Consider the following 19563-nt stretch of genomic DNA (forward strand, 5'->3'; position numbering starts at 1 on the left):
CTTTCTTGCTGCTTGTTTTTGTGGAGTTGGAAATTCTTCATGAGAACCGGAAATTGACACTAGACTCTCAACATAAGCTTCCATACTGCAACTTTTCCCTAAGATGGGATAGATCTCAACTTTATATTTGTTGTGCACTAAGTCATATGTAACGAAATAAGTATCTCTGTCACCATCCGGTTTGAATGTGTAATAAAACTTCATTATTCTTGAGTTCGCATTGTAATGTCATACACCACACCATTGGGTCTTCGACTGCCATTTGGGCAACGAACAATTTAGTCCACGATTCTCTGACTTTGTGATCCTTCATAACCCATAATTCAGTATCACTACGGCCAAGAGAAACTACACAAAGGCACCCTCCTAAAACACTTAATGTCATTCTCCTCACTGGATAGTTAGAACCAAATAGTTCATTGACTTGTGAAGTAAGTGGAACCTCCCTGAAATTCTCGTCTTGGATATCGAAAGAAAGAATTAAGTTAGATTTTGGGGCAATGTAAGAAGGACATGGAGTTGCTATCCAATAAAGAGCCCCATTAACAAATGCACGAGTGCAAGAATCTACTATCTTATACGGAACGATGTCGGGTAATGCTTTCCATGAATCCGATCCTAATGTGTACACTTGAACTTGAGAACCAGAATAAACACATCGAGCACTGGCATCATAGTCATAGACAGCAGTAGCTTTAACAATCTTGTAATCATCCACATCGGAATTGTAACCAAGCCCGTATGTGACTTTCGATTTCTTTACCTGTAAAACTTGAGAGCACGCCGGTCCGTACTTGTCTTCTGAATCAAGTTTTATTTCCTTAAACTCTTTCATAGTTGGGTTCCACAGGCAAACATTAATATCCCTACGCCGGCTTCTTTTCATACGGCTTCTCATCAAAATCAAACCATTACAAGAACCGTGAGTCTCAATCAATATTCGTGGATGAGATTTTAATGGAAAATCAAATACTCTAATAGAATCAAAGCAGTCATATTGAGACGATGTTGATGATGATTTTTTTCTAGTAAGCATATGTTGCGCTAAAATCCTGCGGAAGCGATTTGCACAGCTACACAATGGTACTCCAAATATTGCAAAGAACACAAAGTAGAAAAGAAAAGAGACGAGAATTTAACGAGGTTGAATCCTCGGGAAAAATAAGAGATTTATATATTATCGTTTGGGAGAAAACATATAAACCCTAAGAGAGAAAGAAGAATTTTTGGTGTATTTTTCTAGGTTCTCTACTAGGCTATTTATATAGGTACATTACTTAGCCTATAAGATTAGGGTTTCATAACTTGTTTACAAAGTTCCTAGAATTTAGGATCAAGTAAACCAATTAAGAGTTATCACAAAATCTTAATCCTAATCCTTTTGGTGACCGACTAAATTTAGGTTTATCCCAAATTAACTCCACCTACCAAGTTTTGTTTGAGTTATCTAGAACTCAAACCCACCGACCTATATCCAACAATTCTCCACCTCGGATGATGCATTCATGCATGAGACGATCAATACACGACATCTCCTTCGTCTTCCAACGTCGATTGCGCCATAAGCTGCCTACGTATCCTCTGCAAGGAATCAAACCGACCGTAGTTCACTCAATGGCCTTGCTAGAAGGCCTCCACCAGGTTCCTAAGAACCTCTACCCCGAAAGGTCTCACCAAACCGAAAGAATGTGGATCAATTTCGAGCAACGATGAAACTTGACCCCAGATACTACTTTCATTAACATATCAGCTGGATTGTCTTTGGTATCGATCTTCACAAGTAGAATGTCTTCTTCTTCCAGAATTTCTCTAACAAAGTGAAATCGAACATCTGTATGTTTGGTTCTGGCATGATGCACTTGATTCTTAGCCAAGTAAATTTCACTAAGACTATCACAATGCACAGGCAGTTGTTCCTGCACAACACCCAAGTCATCTAGCAAACCCTGTAACCATATAGCCTCCTTAAATGCTTCAGTCACTGCCATATACTCCGCTTCAGTAGTTGAGAGAGACACAGTAGAATGCAAAATCGATCTCCAACTAACCGGTGCTCCAGCCAAGGTAAATACATACCCTGTAGTTGAACGCCTCTTGTCCAAATCACCAGCATAGTCAGAATCCACATAACCAACACACAGCTGATTGTTCCCATATTCCTTCACAAACTCCAAGCCAACATCAACAGTACCATAAAGATACCTCAAAATCCATTTCACAGCTTGCCAATGTCCTTCACCAGGATTATGCATATAACGGCCGATCATACTTACTCCATGTGAAATATCCGGCCTTGTACATACCATCGCATACATCAAGCTACCAACAACACTAGCATATGTGACTTGGGCCATATACTCACGCTCTTCTTCAGTAGTGGGAGACATATCAGAACTCAACTTAAAATGAGCACCAAGGGGAGTACTTACAGATTTAGTTCCTTCGCAGATACCAAATTTCTGTAACACTTTCTTCAAGTATATCTTTTGAGACAAACAAACTTTACCCTTCTTTCTGTCACGTTGAATCTCCATGACAAGAATCTTCTTAGCTTCTCCCAGATCTTTCATCTCGAACTCAGTTGACAATTTTTGCTTCAAATTATCAATCTCTTTCTTGTTATTCGATGCTATCAGCATATCATCGACATACAAGAGCAAATATATGAAAGACCCATCACGTAGCTTCTTGAAGTATACACAATGGTCATAGTAACTTCTTGTGTATGTCTGGCCAATCATAAACTGATCAAATCGCTTATACCACTGTCTTGGAGACTGTTTCAGCCCATACAACGATTTCTTCAGCTTGCATACACAATCTTCTCTTCCAGCAACTTTGAACCCACTCGGCTGAGTCATATAAATCTCCTCTTCTAGATCACCATGTAAGAACGCCGTCTTCATCTAGCTGAACTAGGTCTAAATCATATTGCTACCAAGGCAACAAAATTCGGATTGATGAGTGTTTCACAACTGGAGAGAACACCTCATTGTAGTCAATCCCTTCCTTTTGGGCATAACCTTTTGCAACTAACCTTGCCTTGTAGCGTACTTGATTCATCTGAGATCCTTCTTTCTTAGCATATACCCATTTGCACCCAATGGCCTTCTTACCGTTCGGAAGCTTCGTAAGAATCCATGTGCCATTCTTGTAAAGAGACTCCATCTCATCCTGCATAGCAGCTTCCCATTCTTGATGCTCTACACTGTGTATAGCTTCAAAATAGGTATTAGGAATACCTTCTTCAACAACTGGTAATGCATAAGCTATAAAATCATTCATCCAACCAGGTTTCCTGATTGATCTTCTCGGTTTGCTGGTTGTTATGGTCTCAGTGACCGTAGCTTCTGTATCTTCCACTGCTTCATGTTCCTCTTCATAAACATCGTCACTATCATTTGGAACTTCAGTAGTTACCTCCCTTGTAGACGTCACGCCTTCGAAGTAGTCGTAACAGATACATACTTAGCTGGAATTAGTGGAGTTGCATCAATCTCCACCTGCTGCAAAGGCTCACTAGTATTGGTGCTTCTGTTCTCCACCTGCTGAGAACCCCAAGACTTTACCATAGACGCTTCATCAAATGTAACATCTCTACTCATGACTATCTTCTTCTCTACTGGATTCCAAATTTTGAACCCTTTCACTCCTTTCTTCACACCCATAAAGATCCTTTAACGCACGGCTATCAAGCTTGTTTTCACTAACATGATACCAAGCAGGGCAACCAAAGATATGAATTGAGTCATAGTCATAAGCTAGTTTACCATACCACTTCTCCATCGGAGTTTTACCTTCTAATGCAGCTGATGGCAACCTATTAATGAGGAAGCACGCATATGTAACTGCCCCAACCCAAAACGCTTTACCTAATCCAGCATTAGATAACATACATCGTACCTTCTCCAACAAAGTACGATTCATGCGTTCAGCTACCCCATTTTGTTGCGGTGTCTTCTTAACTGTGAAATGCCTCTGTATTCCCTCATCCTGACATACTTGCAAGAATGGATCACTTTTGTACTCTCCACCATTGTCCGAACGTAGTACCTTGATCTTTCTGTCAGTTTGAGTCTCAGTTGCCTTTTTCCACCTCACAAAGACTTTTAGGACTTCATCCTTATGCCTCATGGTGTACACCCATACTCGCCTAGAATAGTCATCAATGAAAGACACGAACCAATGTTTCCCTCCCAATGATGAATTCTTGGAGGGACCCCAAACATCTGAGTGAACATAATCAAGAACTCCACTAGTGTTGTGGATTGTTGTGCCAAAGCTTGTTCTTGTTTTCTTTCCTTTCACACAATGTTCACAAAACTCTAATTTGCAGGCAATAGAACCTTTCAATAAATCTTGACGAATTAAAGAGTGTAACGACTTATCACCTGGATGTGCAAGTCGCATATGCCATAACTTCGTGGTCTCCATCGCTGAAGTCTCGATGTGTTCAGAAATTGACACATCTCCTGTTACTGTACTCCCAGTTAAGTAGTACAAGTTATGATGCCTTGTGCCCTTCATGATTACCAACGATCCAGAGATTATCTTTAGAATGCTATTTTCAGCGACTAACTTGTATCCCTTAGCTTCTAAAGTTCCGAGCGAAATCAAATTCTTCTTCACAGCAGGTACGAACCTTACTTCCTTCAGTTCCCGAACCATACCATCATGCATCTTGATTCGAACACTACCAATCCCGATCACCCTGCAGGTATGATTATTCCCCATACGTACTTCTCCATCAAACTTCTCGAAGCTTGAGAACCAGTCCCGATGAGGACATATGTGATAAGTAGCACCAGAATATAGTACCCATGTACCGTCAGTTACGATACAAGCTGATGGTGTCACAGTCAGTGAGAAATCCGAAGCTACATCTGAATCATCACTTGCCTTAGCAATGTTCACCTCGGTCTTTTTGTTATCTCCTTCTCTATCTTTACGCTTGGAATCCTTAGCCCAATGTCCAAAGTCATGACACCATGCACATTCATCCTTCTGCAGACGCGCTCTTGACTTTGAACGCCCTTTCACTTTGCCACGATCACCATTCTTCTTTCTCCTGTCTGTTGAATGACCTCTTGCAAAGTCACTGTTAGCTTCACTTGACAGGTCTTCACGGTCCATCTTCCTGAACTCCTCACTACGCAATGCTGTAGTGACCTCAGCGTATGTCATCTTATCCTTGCCATGCATTAAAGCCTTAATCACGAGTTCATACCTTTCAGGAAGAGAGTTTATCAGACACAAAGCTTGTTCTTCGTCGTTGATCTTCTCATCATAGTTAACTAACTCAGCAAGAAGTTTATTATATTAATCCAGGTGCTCTGTTAGAGTTGCACCTTTCTTCATGTTATAGCGATACAAATTTCTCTTAAGATGTATCCTATTAGCCACGTTCTTCACAAGGTACTCCTTCTCTAGCTTTTCCCAGAGATCCTTAGCTGAAGTCTCGTGCTGATAATTAACTCTTACTGATGTTGCTAAACACCCACGAATCGAACCCCGACATAATTTATTCATCTTGTTCCACTGCTTGTCAGACATCTCCGCTGGCCGACCTTCTAGAGCTTCTTCTAGGTCAAGATGAACAAGAGCATCCATTGCGTCTGTTCTCCATAAACCAAAGTTATTGGTTCCGGTGAACTTTTTAACCTTCAGTTGTGATCTATGAGAATGCAGTATTTCTTCTTTTGTTTCTTTATATTTACTTGTGGACTCCGAATGTTCTCCTAAAGGATCTTTCAGATCAACTGGATCTTTCCCGTCAACCATTGTTCACAAACAACCAAATATAGATAAAAAACTAAACTTTGAGATCAAAATTACCTCAAACAACTTCAGAAAAAAAAAATACTCCCGCTGCAATATTATGAATACCGAAAATTCCAAGAACCTAACCCGAGCTCTTGATGCCAATTGTTGCGCTAAAACCCTGCGGAAGCGATTTGCACAGCTACACAATGGTACTCCAAATATTGCAAAGAACACAAAGTAGACAAGAAAAGAGACGAGAATTTAACGAGGTTGAATCCTCGGGAAAAATAAGAGATTTATATATTATCGTTTGGGAGAAAACATATAAACCCTAAGAGAGAAAGAAGAATTTTTGATGTATTTTTCTAGGTTCTCTACTAGGCAATTTATATAGGTACATTACTTAGCCTATAAGATTAGGGTTTCATAACTTGTTTACAAAGTTCTTAGAATTTAGGATCAAGTAAACCAATTAAGAGTTATCACAAACTCTTAATCCTAATCCTTTTGGTGACCGACTAAATTTGGATTTATCCCAAATTAACTCCACCTACCAAGTTTTGTTTGAGTTATCTAGAACTCAAACCCACCGACCTATATCCAACAGCATACTGCAACGTTGGTTACCATTTATTGCAACACAATTAAACCTTCCATTTTCGATGCTATTTTTAAGATGCCTTCCAACAAAACTAGGGTTTCTGGATAACCAATTGCTCCAGTTTTTGCATACGCACCTGAATCGCATTATAGATTTTACTGGTAACATCAAAAGGATGTCTACAATGATATCATCTGGGAGGCTTGGCATAGTAGTCTCCTTTTTTTCTCCATCTACTATTCTTGTTAATGGTTTACGCAGTGATCTTTCCCGTTTTCTTATAGTTTTCTTCATGCTTTAAACTTTTGCAGCTGCAGAGAACGAGCTCGAATGGGGTTTAGGGTTTAAACTTTTGCAACTAAATCAGCATTAATAAGTTGCTTGCTCGTCAAGGCAAAATCGCGGCCACTTAAGGCATATACGACAGGGATCGTTTATTACTTGGGCCCAAAGCCGCGGTAAATTTAAACCCTAAACCCCATTCGAGCTAGATCGTTTATTACTTGGGCCCTTGTAGTAAACAGGCACTAGATCTATATACGTCTCTATTGGTGGTGTAGGTAGAGGCTCTTTCAGAGCTAATCAACCATGAGTGTATGCTTGTTTGCAATTCTCACCCTATTGTGCAGTTTGGTGAGGCTGCTTTTTTCTTCTTGCTTTGGTGTTGTATCCCAATGGGATCCCCATGGCTTCTTCTGTACTTCTTCTTCCTATCTATAAATTTTTTTGTTGTATTGATCAAAAAAAAAAAACCGCGGTAAATCCTTATTGCCGTGATTTTGACGATGTTTTGGTTTCTTGCTGCTCTTCCAAATATAAACCCTAAAACCCCATTTGAACTCTTTCTCTGTACAAGAACGTTGCAACCACCATTAGCAATAATACTAGATGGAGAAAAGGAGGAGACTACGCCAACCCTCCCGGATGATATCATCGGACACATCCTTCTGATGTTACCAGTAAAATCTATAATGCGATTCAGGTGCGTATGCAAAAACTGGCGCTATAAGTTATTCAGAGACCCTAGTTTTGTTAATATGCATCTCAAAAATAGCATCCAAAGTGGAGATTTTGATTGTGTTTCAGTAAAAAATCACCAAGATTTTAATATGCTTAATAGAAAATCATCCCAACGGGTTAAGTATCCAAATATGTGGATTGACACACATGGTTCTTGTAATGGTTTGATTTTGATGAGAGGTCGTCTGAGAAACCGATGGGATATGCAGGATATTAATCTTTGCCTTTGGAACCCAACTACGAAAGAGTTCAAGGATATAGAATTTGATTCAGAAGTCAAGTACGGACCGGCATACTCTCAAGATTTAACGGTAACACTAACCAAAGTCACGTATGGACTTGGTTATAATTGCGATACAGATGATTACAAGATTGTTAAAGTTAGTGCTGTCTATGGCTTTGATAGCAGCAGGACTTATAATCGACGTCCTTGTTATGGTTCTGAAGTTCAAGTCTATGCATTAGGATCGGATTCATGGAAAACATTACCGAACATCGTTCCCTATGATATAGTATATTCTTGCACTCGTGCATTTGTTAACGGGGTTCTTTACTGGATTGCAACTCCATGCCCTTGTCTCATTATCCAAAAATGTAACTTAATTCTTTCTTTCGATATCAAAAGCGAGAATTTCAGGGAAGTTCCACTTACTCCACAAGTCGATGAACTGTTTGGTTTTAACTATCCTCGGAGGAGAATGACATTAAGTGTTTTAGGAGGGTGCCTTTGTGTAGTTTTTCTTGGCTGTGATGATAGTGAAGTATGGGTTATGAAGGATCACAAAGTGAGAGAGTCTTGGACTAACTTGTTCGTTGCTCAAATCTCAGTCGAAGACCCAATAGCATGCTGTATGACATTACAATGCAAACTCAAGGGTGGTGAAGTTTTATTCACGGTCAAATTTGGTGATGCAGCTACTTATTTTGTTGCATATGACCCAGTGCACCACAAATCTGAACTTTCCAAGATCTGTCGCATCTCAGGAAACAATTGCAGTATCTCAGAAAACAAATGCAGTATAGAAACTTTTGTGGAGAGTCTAGTGTAAGTTTCCGGTACTCATGCAGCGGAGCAAGAATTTCGAACTCGGCAAAAACAAACAGCATATCACAAGCGTCGGAAACTGGCAGAGAAAGTATTATTAATGGATGGGTAAAACAATAAAGAGAGAGACGCAAGCCTATCAGGCTGGCCTAATACACCTTAGCCCACAAGCCCATTAACCTGAGTGGAAGAGTTCCGATATCTATCCAACCAAGCACCCTCCAGTTTGAGCATGTTCTTGGAAGGCATGAGTGAAAAAGAGTGAAAAATTATTTAAAACCCAAATATATCTATACATTAGTTTCATTAATTCATAGAGAAGCTCTCTTATCGTCGTTTCATTTTGTTGTTGTTGTGTAAAAGAATTCGTCATCCTTAGCCAACTAAACTAACTCCAATTAGTTAATTATGCAGGAGTTAATGTGAATAGATGATCCAAATATGAGTTGTGGCGTGTTAATCTGAATTTTTGAAAAATTGATGGTTCAGAATGTTTTGTTAGGACTCGAGAAACTAACATGTTTCTTTTTTCATGACTCAACTGACTTGTCTTGAATCGGACTAAATATGTTAACTCAAACTTGCTAATAGCGAAGTCATAGAAAACTTTTAAATGCGATCAAATATGATCCCAACGAGTAGGCTACGAAATGGTATCTGACTCAAATAGTTTCGAGTCAGATTTATAAAGCGAGTTAATCCTCAAGTCATATATCCAAACAAACACAGAACAAATAACCTGACATCTTAGTTGGGTCGAGTCAAACGCCGAGTGAAATTCAATTTTGAGTCAGATCAAAACAAACAAGGTGCAAGTTGGTGATCTTGTGTTTTATCAACCCAGAAAACAATAATACCTGATAAGAGTCCATCTGGTTGCCTTGGGAAGTTTTATATTCTTTCACCTTGCCAACCGTCACAAGCCCATTTTGTAGCCTAAATTTTTTCATGAAACATGGATGGCAATAATCTGAATCAACTTCACCCACCAGTACCCAGCCTTGCATACTTGCATCAAAGTATGCATTTTCCTTCACTCTTAAGGCTTTACGCAACGGAAATCTTTCATCTTTTTTCTCTAACTCTTTATACCCTTAAGCATAAGAGGTTTGTCATGCATCAATGTACTTAAACAACTTCACAAGATCAACAACATAATGAACACAAACATATGACACAATTAACCCATTTTATTGTATCAAAGGAAGATTATAAAACTTCTGTCCAACCAATGGAGTAAACAGGCCATCACCTTCTTGGTGATGGGTGATGCCTTATTCTCTCAAACATGAGACTAACTCTACAAACTCTGTAAGCTTCTTGTTAGAGCACTTCTCGGTCGAACTCGCAAGCGTTTCTATCTCAAGCTTGTTTTTCAATGTTAGTGATCAAAATTATAAGTCTTGATTTCTAGTCTACTTATAGTGATGTCTCAGACTATGATAGATTGTGTAGTTGAGCATTAGACTTCACAACGTTCATCAATTGAAGACGAAGAAGTACGAAGGCGAGCTTGTGGAACTTCATCAACAAAAGGTATGTGGAGACTAAAACTCATCTATCACTTGGAAAGTCTACTTCTACCCTATCTCCTATATTGAGACATAATTCGTATTATTATAGTTTTCAATTATACATATTTGAGATTTCGAGCTGAGTTTAACTCGCTTACATATTTCTCGAAATATGTGTTGGTAATCTTTCGCTTCAACCAAGTTCATCTTATATTCTTGAAGAAAGTCAAAAGATGATCATGTGAAAATCGCCAAAGTAACATCTTATATGGTTTGTGTGATACAATCATTTGGTGTAGACTTTGAATGTTTCGTTATGATTATTTCAATAACTTGAAAATTGCTTTGATGTTAATAGTGTGTGAAAACAACTATTGTCATCCTCTAAGAAAGTTTTAATGATTGAAATAGAGTTTATAACTATTGGATTATGATCATAGTTTGCATTCTTGCATGTATGTGATCCATAACCAGAACTAGAGTATGCATATCCGTATGCGTACTTGTGGTTGTGAAATTCCGTGTACCAAGTACATATACCAGTACGCATACTTGCGTAAGGTATAGGTCCGGAAATTTCTGCTGGGTTTTGGAAATGTACTAAGGTATGCGTACCCGTTCGTATACAAGCGAACCCAAACTCATACCGCACTAGTGTGTACCCATCAGCAGTTTCGTGACCGACGAAGGAAGTCATTTAACTCGTATCTATGACTTGCTTTGTCGGTAGAAGAAAGGGTCGCTGTTTGAGCGTATTTTTCAACTTTGAAGTGTCTTTGCGGGTCGCGGTTCAACTCATATAAACGACCGAGTTTAACGGTCAAGGTGTTATGACTGACCACAAACAGTCCTTGATATACATTTTAATATAAAAAAAATAGGCTCAGATTGCCTGACTGAATCTGTCTGGCTTGACTGAAAACCAAATTAAACCCAAATGACAACAAAATTAAAGTCAAATTAAACTAAAATGGAAACGAAATTATACTCAAATGAGAATCAAATTGTTCGTTGCTCAAATCTCAGTGGAAGACCCAATAGTGTGTTGTATGATATTACAATGCGAACTCAAGGGTGGTGAAGTTTTATTCACGGTCAAATTTGGTGATGCGAACTGGCAGAGAAAGTATTATTAATGAATGGGTAAAACAGTAAAGAGAGAGACGCAAGCCTATCAAGGTTGGCCTAATACACCTTAGCCCACAAGCCCATTAACCTGAGTGGAAGAGTTCCGATATTTATCCAACCAAGCACCCTCCAGTTTGAGCATGTTCTTAGAAGGCATGAGTGAAAAAGAGTGAAAATTTATTTAAAACCAAAATATATCTAGACATTAGTTTCATTTACTTATAGAGAAGCTCTCTTATCGTGGTTTCATTTTGTTGTTGTTGTGTATAAGCATTCGCCATCCTTAGCCAACTAAACTAACTCCAGTTAGTTAATTATGCAGGAGTTAATGGGAATAGATGATCCAAATATGAGTTGTGGCGTGTTAATCTGAATTTTTGAAAAATTGATGGTTCATAATGTTTTGTTAGGACTCGAGAAACTAAAATGTTTTTTTTTTGCATGACTCAACTGACTTGTCTTGAATCGGACTATATATGTTAACTCAAACTTGTTAATAGCGAAGTTATAGAAAACTTTTGAATGCAATCAAATATGATCCCAACGAGTCGGCTACGAAATGGTACCTGACTCAAATAGTTTCGAGTCAGATTTATAAAGCGAGTTAATCCTCAAGTCATATATCCAAACAAACACAGAACAAATAATCTGACATCTTAGTTGGGTCGAGTCAAACGCCGAGTCAAATTCAGTTTTGAGTCAGATCAAAACGAACAAGGTGCAAGTTGGTGATCTTGTGTTTTATCAAGCCAGAAAACAATAATACCTGATAAGAGTCCATCTGGTTGCCTTGGGAAGTTTTATAGTCTTTCACCTTGCCAACCGTCACAAGCCTATTTTGCAGCCTAAAATTTTCTATGAAACATGGCTGGCAATAATCTGAATCAACTTCACTCACTAGTACCCAGCCTTGCATACTTGCATCAAAGTATGCATTTTCCTTCACTCTTAAGGCTTTACGCAACAAAAGTCTTTCATCTTTTTTCTCTAACTCTTTATACCCTTAAGCATAAGAGGTTTGTCATGCATCAATGTACTTAAACAACTTCACAAGATCAACAACATAATGAACACAAACTTATGACACATTTAACCCATTTTATTGTATCAAAGGAAGATTACAAAACTTCTGTCCCACCAATGGAGTAAACAGGCCATCACCTTCTTGGTGATGCCTTATTCTCTCAAACATGAGACTAACTCTACAAACTCTGTAAGCTTCTTGTTAGAGCACTTCTCGGTCGAACTCGCAAGCGTTTCTATCTCAAGCTTTTTTTTCAATTTTAGTGATCAAAATTATAAGTCTTGATTTCTAGTCTACTTATAGTGATGTCTCAGACTATGATAGATTGTGTAGTTGAGCATTAGACTTCACAACGTTCATCAATTGAAGACGAAGAACTACGAAGGCGAGCTTGTGGAACTTCATCAACAAAAGGTATGTGGAGACTAAAACTCATCTATCACTTGGAAAGTCTACTTCTACTCTATCTCCTATATTGAGACACAAGTCGTATTATTATAGTTTTCGATTATACACATTTGAGATTTCGAGCTGAGTTTAACTCACTTATATATTTATCGAAATATGTGTTGGTAAGCTTTCGCTTCAACCAAGTTCATCTTATATTCTTGACGAAAGTCAAAAGATGATCATGTGAAAATCGCCGAGTAACATCTTATATGGTTTGTGTGATACAATCATTTGATGTAGACTTTGAATGTTTTGTTATGAATATTTCAATAACTTGAAAATCGCTTTGATGCTAATAGTATGTGAAAACAGTTATTGTCATCCTCTAAGAAAGTTTCAATGGTTGAAATAGAGTTTAGAACTATTGGATTATGAACATAGTTTTCATTCTTGCATGTATGTGATCCATAACCGGAACTAGAGTATGCATACCCGTATGCGTACTTGTGGTTGTGAAATTCCGTGTACCAAGTATGCGTATCCGTTCGTATACAGGCGAACCCAAACTCAGACCGCGCTAGTGGAAATCAGCAGTTTCGCGACCGACGAAGCAAGTCATTTAACTTGTATCTATGACTTTCTTTGTCGGTCGAAGAAAGGGTCGCTGTTTGAGCGTCTTTTTCAACTGACGTGTCTTTGCAGTCGCGGTTCAACTCATATTAATGACCGATTTTAACGGTCAAGTTTTTATGACTGACCTTAGACAGTCCTTGATATACATTTTAATATAAAAAAAATAGGCTCAGATTGCCTGACTGAATCTGTTTGGCTTGACTGAAAACCAAATTAAACCCAAATGACAACAAAATTAAAGTCAATTAAACTCAAATGAAAACAAAAATAAACTCAAATGGAAACCAAATTATACACAAATGAGAACCAAATTAAACTCAAATGGAAACAAAATTAAACTCAAATGGAAACCAAATTACATTTATTGATTCATTAGGTTCAAATTACAAAAAAAATAAAAAAGTATTCAAATTACAAAAAAAAAGGTTCAGAGCAATACAAGTTCTTACACCAATAAAAGTAATTAAGTTCTAAGATTCAGTTACAGAATGATAGATTAATAATGGTGTACATGCACTGAAAAAATAAGTTCCCGAGGTCATAATACTCAACTGAAAAATTCAGACAACTTTTATCTTATCATTAATCAACTAATAATCTGAAACATCAATGAAAGATGTACTCTGATAGTGAAATAATCTTCATGCGTGGCAGCCTTGGTAAAGCAGGAGACCAATAACTGCAAACAAAAACAAACAAACAAAAAATCAATAGATCATTTTCCAGTTCACAAACAAATGTCAAAACCTAGACTCTGCACCAGCAGTTTAGATCAAACAGTGCATTAACATAAGAAATAACCAGACGACGTCTAGAGAAACTAAACACTTTAAAACATAAATGTGCCTAAATTGAAGACGCGTAGCAAACCTTAAGCCTTAACAACCAAGAAGCTGAAATATGATTGTAGCACAACATACAATATGACACATAGGATGGCCGACATTCAAATTTATATCAGTTCACCAAATTAAACCAACAGGCAAACTTCCAAATTAAAATCCAAAAGATATTATAATTCAAACACCCAAGCAACATAATTAAGACACCTCCATGGTAGTATTAAGGTTTAGCATAATAGGTGTAAGATATATTGCATCTAAACCACAACAACGACCAAAATGACTGGATCATGGATTGAATCCTTATAATCACAGTCAACATTTGAACTTAAGCTCGGAATACATTCATGTTTGTTGAGGGTCCATCCAAGGTATAGTTCTATTGAGGCATTCTTAGTTTGCTTCTAGATAAGAGGTGTTTTCCAAGTATTTGCTGACATACCCCTAACAACATTATCATCCTAAATGCTAAAAGCTTTCTCAGTGAACCATTAGTGTATTTTTAGGAGTATGATAATAAGAAGAACCCTATCTCTAGCATGTTTACCAGTCCACTACATTTAATTAATCCCTACTCCTGTGGTTGTAAACAAAAGTATGATGCAAATTATGTAAACTTTTTTGTGGAGAACAAGACACAAAAATAAAATGAAAATGTTTTTGTTGTGTTGAGCTAAAATCTGCAGGATAAAATCAATTGGTGAATTTAGGATTAGGGACTTGAAACTAACAAACAAGGATCCACTCTCTGAGTTGATTCATAGTTATTGTAAAGACAAAACTGCAATTTGAGAAAGTAATTAAACAGAAAATTAACACAAGATAGAACCCAACATCTCCCCTGCTGAAACAAACCAGATTCATAGAGGTGTAGGCAATGAGGATTGAGACATTTCAAGTTAGCAGTAAGACGTATGGTGGCCCTAACTTTGAACTGGCAGCTATCATGGTGAAGATGTCTAACTAAATATGCAGAACAACAGGTAATTACATGCTTTTTCAGATTGATCCTAAGCCCAACCTAATGGTAGAACTGGATGAAGATAATTGCGAATATACATACCTCGACAAAACATTATGATTCCATATATTCCATGATCCACATTCAGGTAGTTCCCTAACAGCATAAGAATTGAATAAATGTTCAAATCTCCATGTAAATAAACAAGGTAAAAAAAATAAAATCAACTACACAAGTATCGAATATCAATTTTTACCTGAAAATCTTCATCCGAATACTCATCATTTAACGGAGCATCTTTATTTCAATACTCGTCATCTCCAAAAGTTGCCAAAATTGACAAAGCTTCACTTGCGGCTTCAATGAAGACAAATGGATCTTCAAAAGCGTTCTTGTTCGGGTCTGATCTTATTGGAGACTCCAAAACCAAATTCCAATGCTGCCTTGTCACATCTCGGAAGTAAAATACTTGTCTAGCTTGAGAAGCATGGATGATTGGCTCGTCGACCTCTCTTGAGTTGTTCATAAACTTCTTAAAGTTGACAAAACTTAACTTTGTATCTGCATCCACGTATGATCCGTTTACTTTGTCTGCCATTCACACCCAATCACAGTTGAAAACAACTTCTGTAAAAACTCCATAGTCCACTTCAAATATATCTTGCAGAATGCCATAGTAGGTAGTATCATCATCAACCAGGTTAGTATCTCTGGCACTTTCTCTGAAGCTGGTAGAAGCATTCATGGTAACTCCACTGTTTTGTGTAACAAAGTGTTTTTCAGCTTCGGTTGTGTAGAAAAGATAGAAGCATTCTGGCACTTGTTCTCAAACCTGCTGAAGCTACAAATCCATAAAAGTTGCAAATCCATAAAAGTTGCAAGACACTTCTTTACATGTTTTGAGTGTCTTCTTCTTTACAAAAAAGATGAGACTCAAAACCATACAAACTTGCAAGTTTGACTAAACCCTAAAATACTTACATCCGATAATTAAGATCCCAAAATAGTTACATATATAAACCCAGTAAATATACCCAAAAAACTTACATGTATCCCAACCATGTCTATACCCAAAAAAAGTTCCAAAAAGTCAGTCAGTGCACCTCCACAGAAAACATAACTTCTTCATTAAAACGCATCATCATCAGTGGGGAGTAGAGAAACCGAGTGTTGAGGCCAGAAAATCTTGTCGCCTATGTTAATATCACGAAAATTACCATTGCCATCGCACAGACTCTCAGAAGGTAGACAAATTTCTTCAACGCAGACCAAATGATATTCATCATTAGTTGGAGGCCTACTCCTATCTATACGTCCCAAGGAAACACAACTTTTTCTCATCTTTCTCACAATTAATTTCTGGCTTCTGAGTTGACAACCACCACCATCCACTCCCTGCAAATCATAGCCACATCCAATATGGAAATAAGAATTACTGATGTACATAAGAAAAACAATGCAAACTAAATAGGAACTGTGGAACTCATTTATCAGACATAACACCAATCTCAACCCAATAAAAAAAATCAGAGCTCGACAAACTGACAATAGAAAGTAATGAATTACAGACTAAAAATTAGTGAAAGAGTGTTACCTGAGCATTAGCATTGTTGGTGTTGGAATTGCAACTCAAACCAGCCATTAGTGTCTCAACAGTTACCTCGAGACTATGGACACGATCTTCCACATCTCTAGTCTTCAGCACTTGCTGTCGTAACTGCTCCCTAGGAAGTGCGGAAGCAAGCAGTTCAGTCTTTGATATCCCACCTCCCATTCCTCGAACACATCCCCTATCATCAACTCCAAACACCTATAAAGAACTAAACAAAATTTGTTAGATAGTAACTAATAACACTTTTTTGCAAACAACAATACAAATTCATGTGCACCCACCTTGGCAACTGAATCTCTATCCAAGTGGGTTTCCTCTCTATACTGCTCGGTTTCATGCAGTTCTCTTACATGTGCCTGCAATGTACATCAGATTATATGTATAAGTGGAAAACATAACTACAAGGAAAACCAACAAAGAAAATATATGCTAGTCAATATAAAACCAACAAACAAAACTGGACTTACGACATATTCTCTGTATTTTACTTCGTAACAATCAGGGTCCATTACATCAAGTGATTCTTGAGGGATTTTTTGGTAAACATGTGTTGCCAAGTATACAACAGTTCTTGACACACTTCCAGTTGGACTTTGTTGTTCCATAATATGACGAGGACGTGCAATGCCATCCCTTCCAGTAGTATGCAAAACCTTGAGTAGCTTCCTTGATTCCTTACCTATCTCCCTTAGTTTCTGATCTTCTTCTGAATCATGCATTTTCACAAATTTCTCCCAATTCTCGCTCTTCACACCTTGTGGTCTATTGTTCTTTCTTTTGGAAATAGTAGCAAACTGGTCACACCATTTCCTTAAAATTGTCTTTTTGTTCTTCCATGACTTATTTGCCATCCTTAACGCCTTACACTTGATAATTTCAGGTACCTTGTACTCATTCTTGATGGATCTCCAGATTTCTTCCTTAAGAGCACATGGAACTGACCTCCAATCCTCAATATACGGTGGGACAACACTCCTGGATATTGTCCAACTCTGGCAGCATATTTCTTAGAAGCATCCTCTATTGGTTGTCCCAAAGAATTGAATAGAACTACCAAAAGGTGATCGTCTACAGAACACAAAAACAAACGGAAGGTCACTTGATAACATTATATATATGACATAAAGGAAACTGGAATAAGATGTTGTGTGTTACCATTAATCCCACTTTCCTCGGTATTGTCAGCTTCACTATTTGCTTGATGAAAAGCCTCATGCCATCCATTTCCCTCAGCCTGATTCCCATTACCATGGATTAGAGAATGATCACCATCTGACGAAGACATACAATGACTCCCTTCACTTGAACTTGCAACAGTGCAACCACCATCAGTTGATGGAGACCCTTGTGAATTGAGCAAAGACCTCGTCCAGTTAGCTGCACTTGACCTAGGGGTAGTACTTGCAGGCCTAGTACTTGCAGACCGGGAACGGTTACTTGAAGGAAGTCTCGGCATAGTTACCTGAAAAAAATATCAATTTGAAAAATTAACCACCACAATACAAACCTATCTAGCTTGTAATAAAAAAAAACCATCATTCTAAATAGAGAAACCACAAACCAGGTATTAGATAACAAAGTGAAACCACAAGGAGGTCTAGTAAACTCAAACAGATGCATGGATAATTTCAACTACATTCTTTCTCTGAACTAAGAAAAATGGTTTGCAGTTCCAATCTTTTGTTGCACTTATATATTCTTATAAATACAACAGGAGAGGGTATAAATAAGTAAACTCAAACCAAGTACTACAATAGCAGAACATAAAGAACTACTAAACAATGCAAACCAGCAATGCTAATGCTCAGGTAACAACGCAAATTAAGAATGATTGTGATGCTCAAACTTGAAATAACCTATTAACCCATCACATAAAAAAGAAAGAACTACTTAACAATGCAAACCAAAAGGAAGAACATAGAAAAAACTATACTAAAAGGGTAATTACCCTAAAACATGATTATGTTCAAAACCTAAAACATGATACACAAACCATATCAACAACATAACTTAACTAAGCCTAATACATGATCCAAAGACTATATTTAAACTCATAACCTAACCAAATATCACCCAAATCGAACAAAATCAGTTATACCTGATGAAAATCAGAACTGCAACTTAAGTTGTTGAGATCTCCCTGAATTCAACCAATAAAACACCAATTGTCAAACCCCCGTTCACAAAATCTACCAGTAAAATAAAAAGAAAACTTAAACAAAACCCTAAGTACCTGATGAAATCTGAAATATAACTGAAATTGTTAAAATTTACCTGAAATCAACAAACAAAACACTAATTGTTAAAACCCCATGAAGGAGATCGATCATTAAAAGAGAAAGAGAAAAAAAATAAAAATTTAATCAAAAACACTAACTTACCTGAGAAGATCTGAACTACAACTGAAACTCTTGATATTTACCTGAAATCAAAAAATAAAACACTAATCGTTAAAACCCATGAAGAAAATTGATCATTAAAACAAAAAGAGAACTTCAATCAAAAACCCTAATTGTACCTGTAGCTGATGATTTTGAAAATTCAAACCTATCTGTTGCACAATTGAGAGGTGTAAAAAGTTAATTTCAGAGGGGTTTTGTGGTATAAGGGTTTAATTAGTTTCAATGGTGGAGTTCAGAAAGAGAAGAACATGGGAGAGTAGCCTGTTTTTTTTTTCTTCGGAAATGAACTGATGGAGAGAGAAGGGGGTGTGAAGGAGATATATATAGCATCGATGATAACAAGGTGGAAAGGGCGGGAACGAGTGAGATTTCCCGCCAAAGAAAAGTAGCACTGATTCAACTAGGGCTAGAAGTCGCGGTATGAGTTGATGACTCGGTGGAAAAATCGTATTTTTTTTTTATAGAACGACCGTTTTTAACCATCTGGGTTGTGCTCCGCATTTTTATTAAATGTACGACCGTTTGGACCGGTCCACGGTCCCATTGAGGGTCAAGGGTGTGGGTCAATAATACCCCCTTTCCCACTAGTGCCGACTACTTAAGTATGCGTACCGGTTTGCATACTTGA

The 19563-nt window shown here is 37.6% G+C and overlaps 2 protein-coding genes across 7 annotated transcripts; one reads left to right on the top strand and one right to left on the bottom strand.

The window, feature by feature from the left end:
* Positions 1–7149: 7149 nt before the first annotated feature.
* On the top strand, positions 7150–8433 carry LOC113290582 (F-box protein CPR1-like). The gene has a single exon (XM_026540172.1). It carries the CDS (start codon positions 7150–7152, stop codon positions 8431–8433), a length of 1284 nt encoding a protein of 427 aa, XP_026395957.1.
* Positions 8434–13503: 5070 nt separating this feature from the next.
* Positions 13504–19200, bottom strand: LOC113287097. 6 transcript variants are annotated; one of them, XR_003329710.1, is made up of 12 exons: positions 19052–19200; positions 18915–18955; positions 18767–18807; positions 18632–18673; positions 17689–17995; positions 17001–17601; positions 16815–16889; positions 16516–16731; positions 15969–16316; positions 15178–15753; positions 15024–15077; positions 13504–13797 (listed from the first exon to the last, which is right to left on the bottom strand). XR_003329710.1 is itself a non-coding variant. In XM_026535768.1 (9 exons), exons 6-9 carry the CDS (start codon positions 17382–17384, stop codon positions 16050–16052), a joined length of 942 nt encoding a protein of 313 aa, XP_026391553.1. In that variant the 5' UTR covers positions 17385–17601; positions 17689–17995; positions 18632–18673; positions 18767–18807; positions 18915–18955; positions 19052–19200; the 3' UTR covers positions 15770–16049. The 6 variants fall into 6 exon arrangements, 4 of the variants coding, with proteins under 4 accessions (XP_026391553.1, XP_026391555.1, XP_026391556.1 ...); XR_003329709.1 differs by having other exon boundaries at positions 15178–15762; XM_026535768.1 differs by lacking the exons at positions 13504–13797; positions 15024–15077; positions 15178–15753 and having other exon boundaries at positions 15770–16316.
* Positions 19201–19563: the final 363 nt, after the last annotated feature.

The sequence above is a fragment of the Papaver somniferum genome, chromosome 6, assembly GCF_003573695.1.
Source record: "Papaver somniferum cultivar HN1 chromosome 6, ASM357369v1, whole genome shotgun sequence".
In the NCBI taxonomy this organism is placed as follows: Eukaryota; Viridiplantae; Streptophyta; class Magnoliopsida; order Ranunculales; family Papaveraceae; genus Papaver; species Papaver somniferum.

Bases quoted from the DNA above. Each gene is read 5' to 3' on its own strand.
- LOC113290582 (XM_026540172.1), top strand. From the start codon at position 7,150: ATGTTTTGGTTTCTTGCTGCTCTTCCAAATATAAACCCTAAAACCCCA.
- LOC113287097 (XM_026535770.1), bottom strand. From the start codon at position 17,384: ATGGCAAATAAGTCATGGAAGAACAAAAAGACAATTTTAAGGAAATGG. The intron at 16,890-17,000 runs GTAAGTCCAGTT...TGTACATTGCAG, and splicing joins TAAAATACAGAGAATATGTC to GCACATGTAAGAGAACTGCA. The intron at 16,317-16,515 runs GTAACACTCTTT...TATGATTTGCAG, and splicing joins CCAACAATGCTAATGCTCAG to GGAGTGGATGGTGGTGGTTG.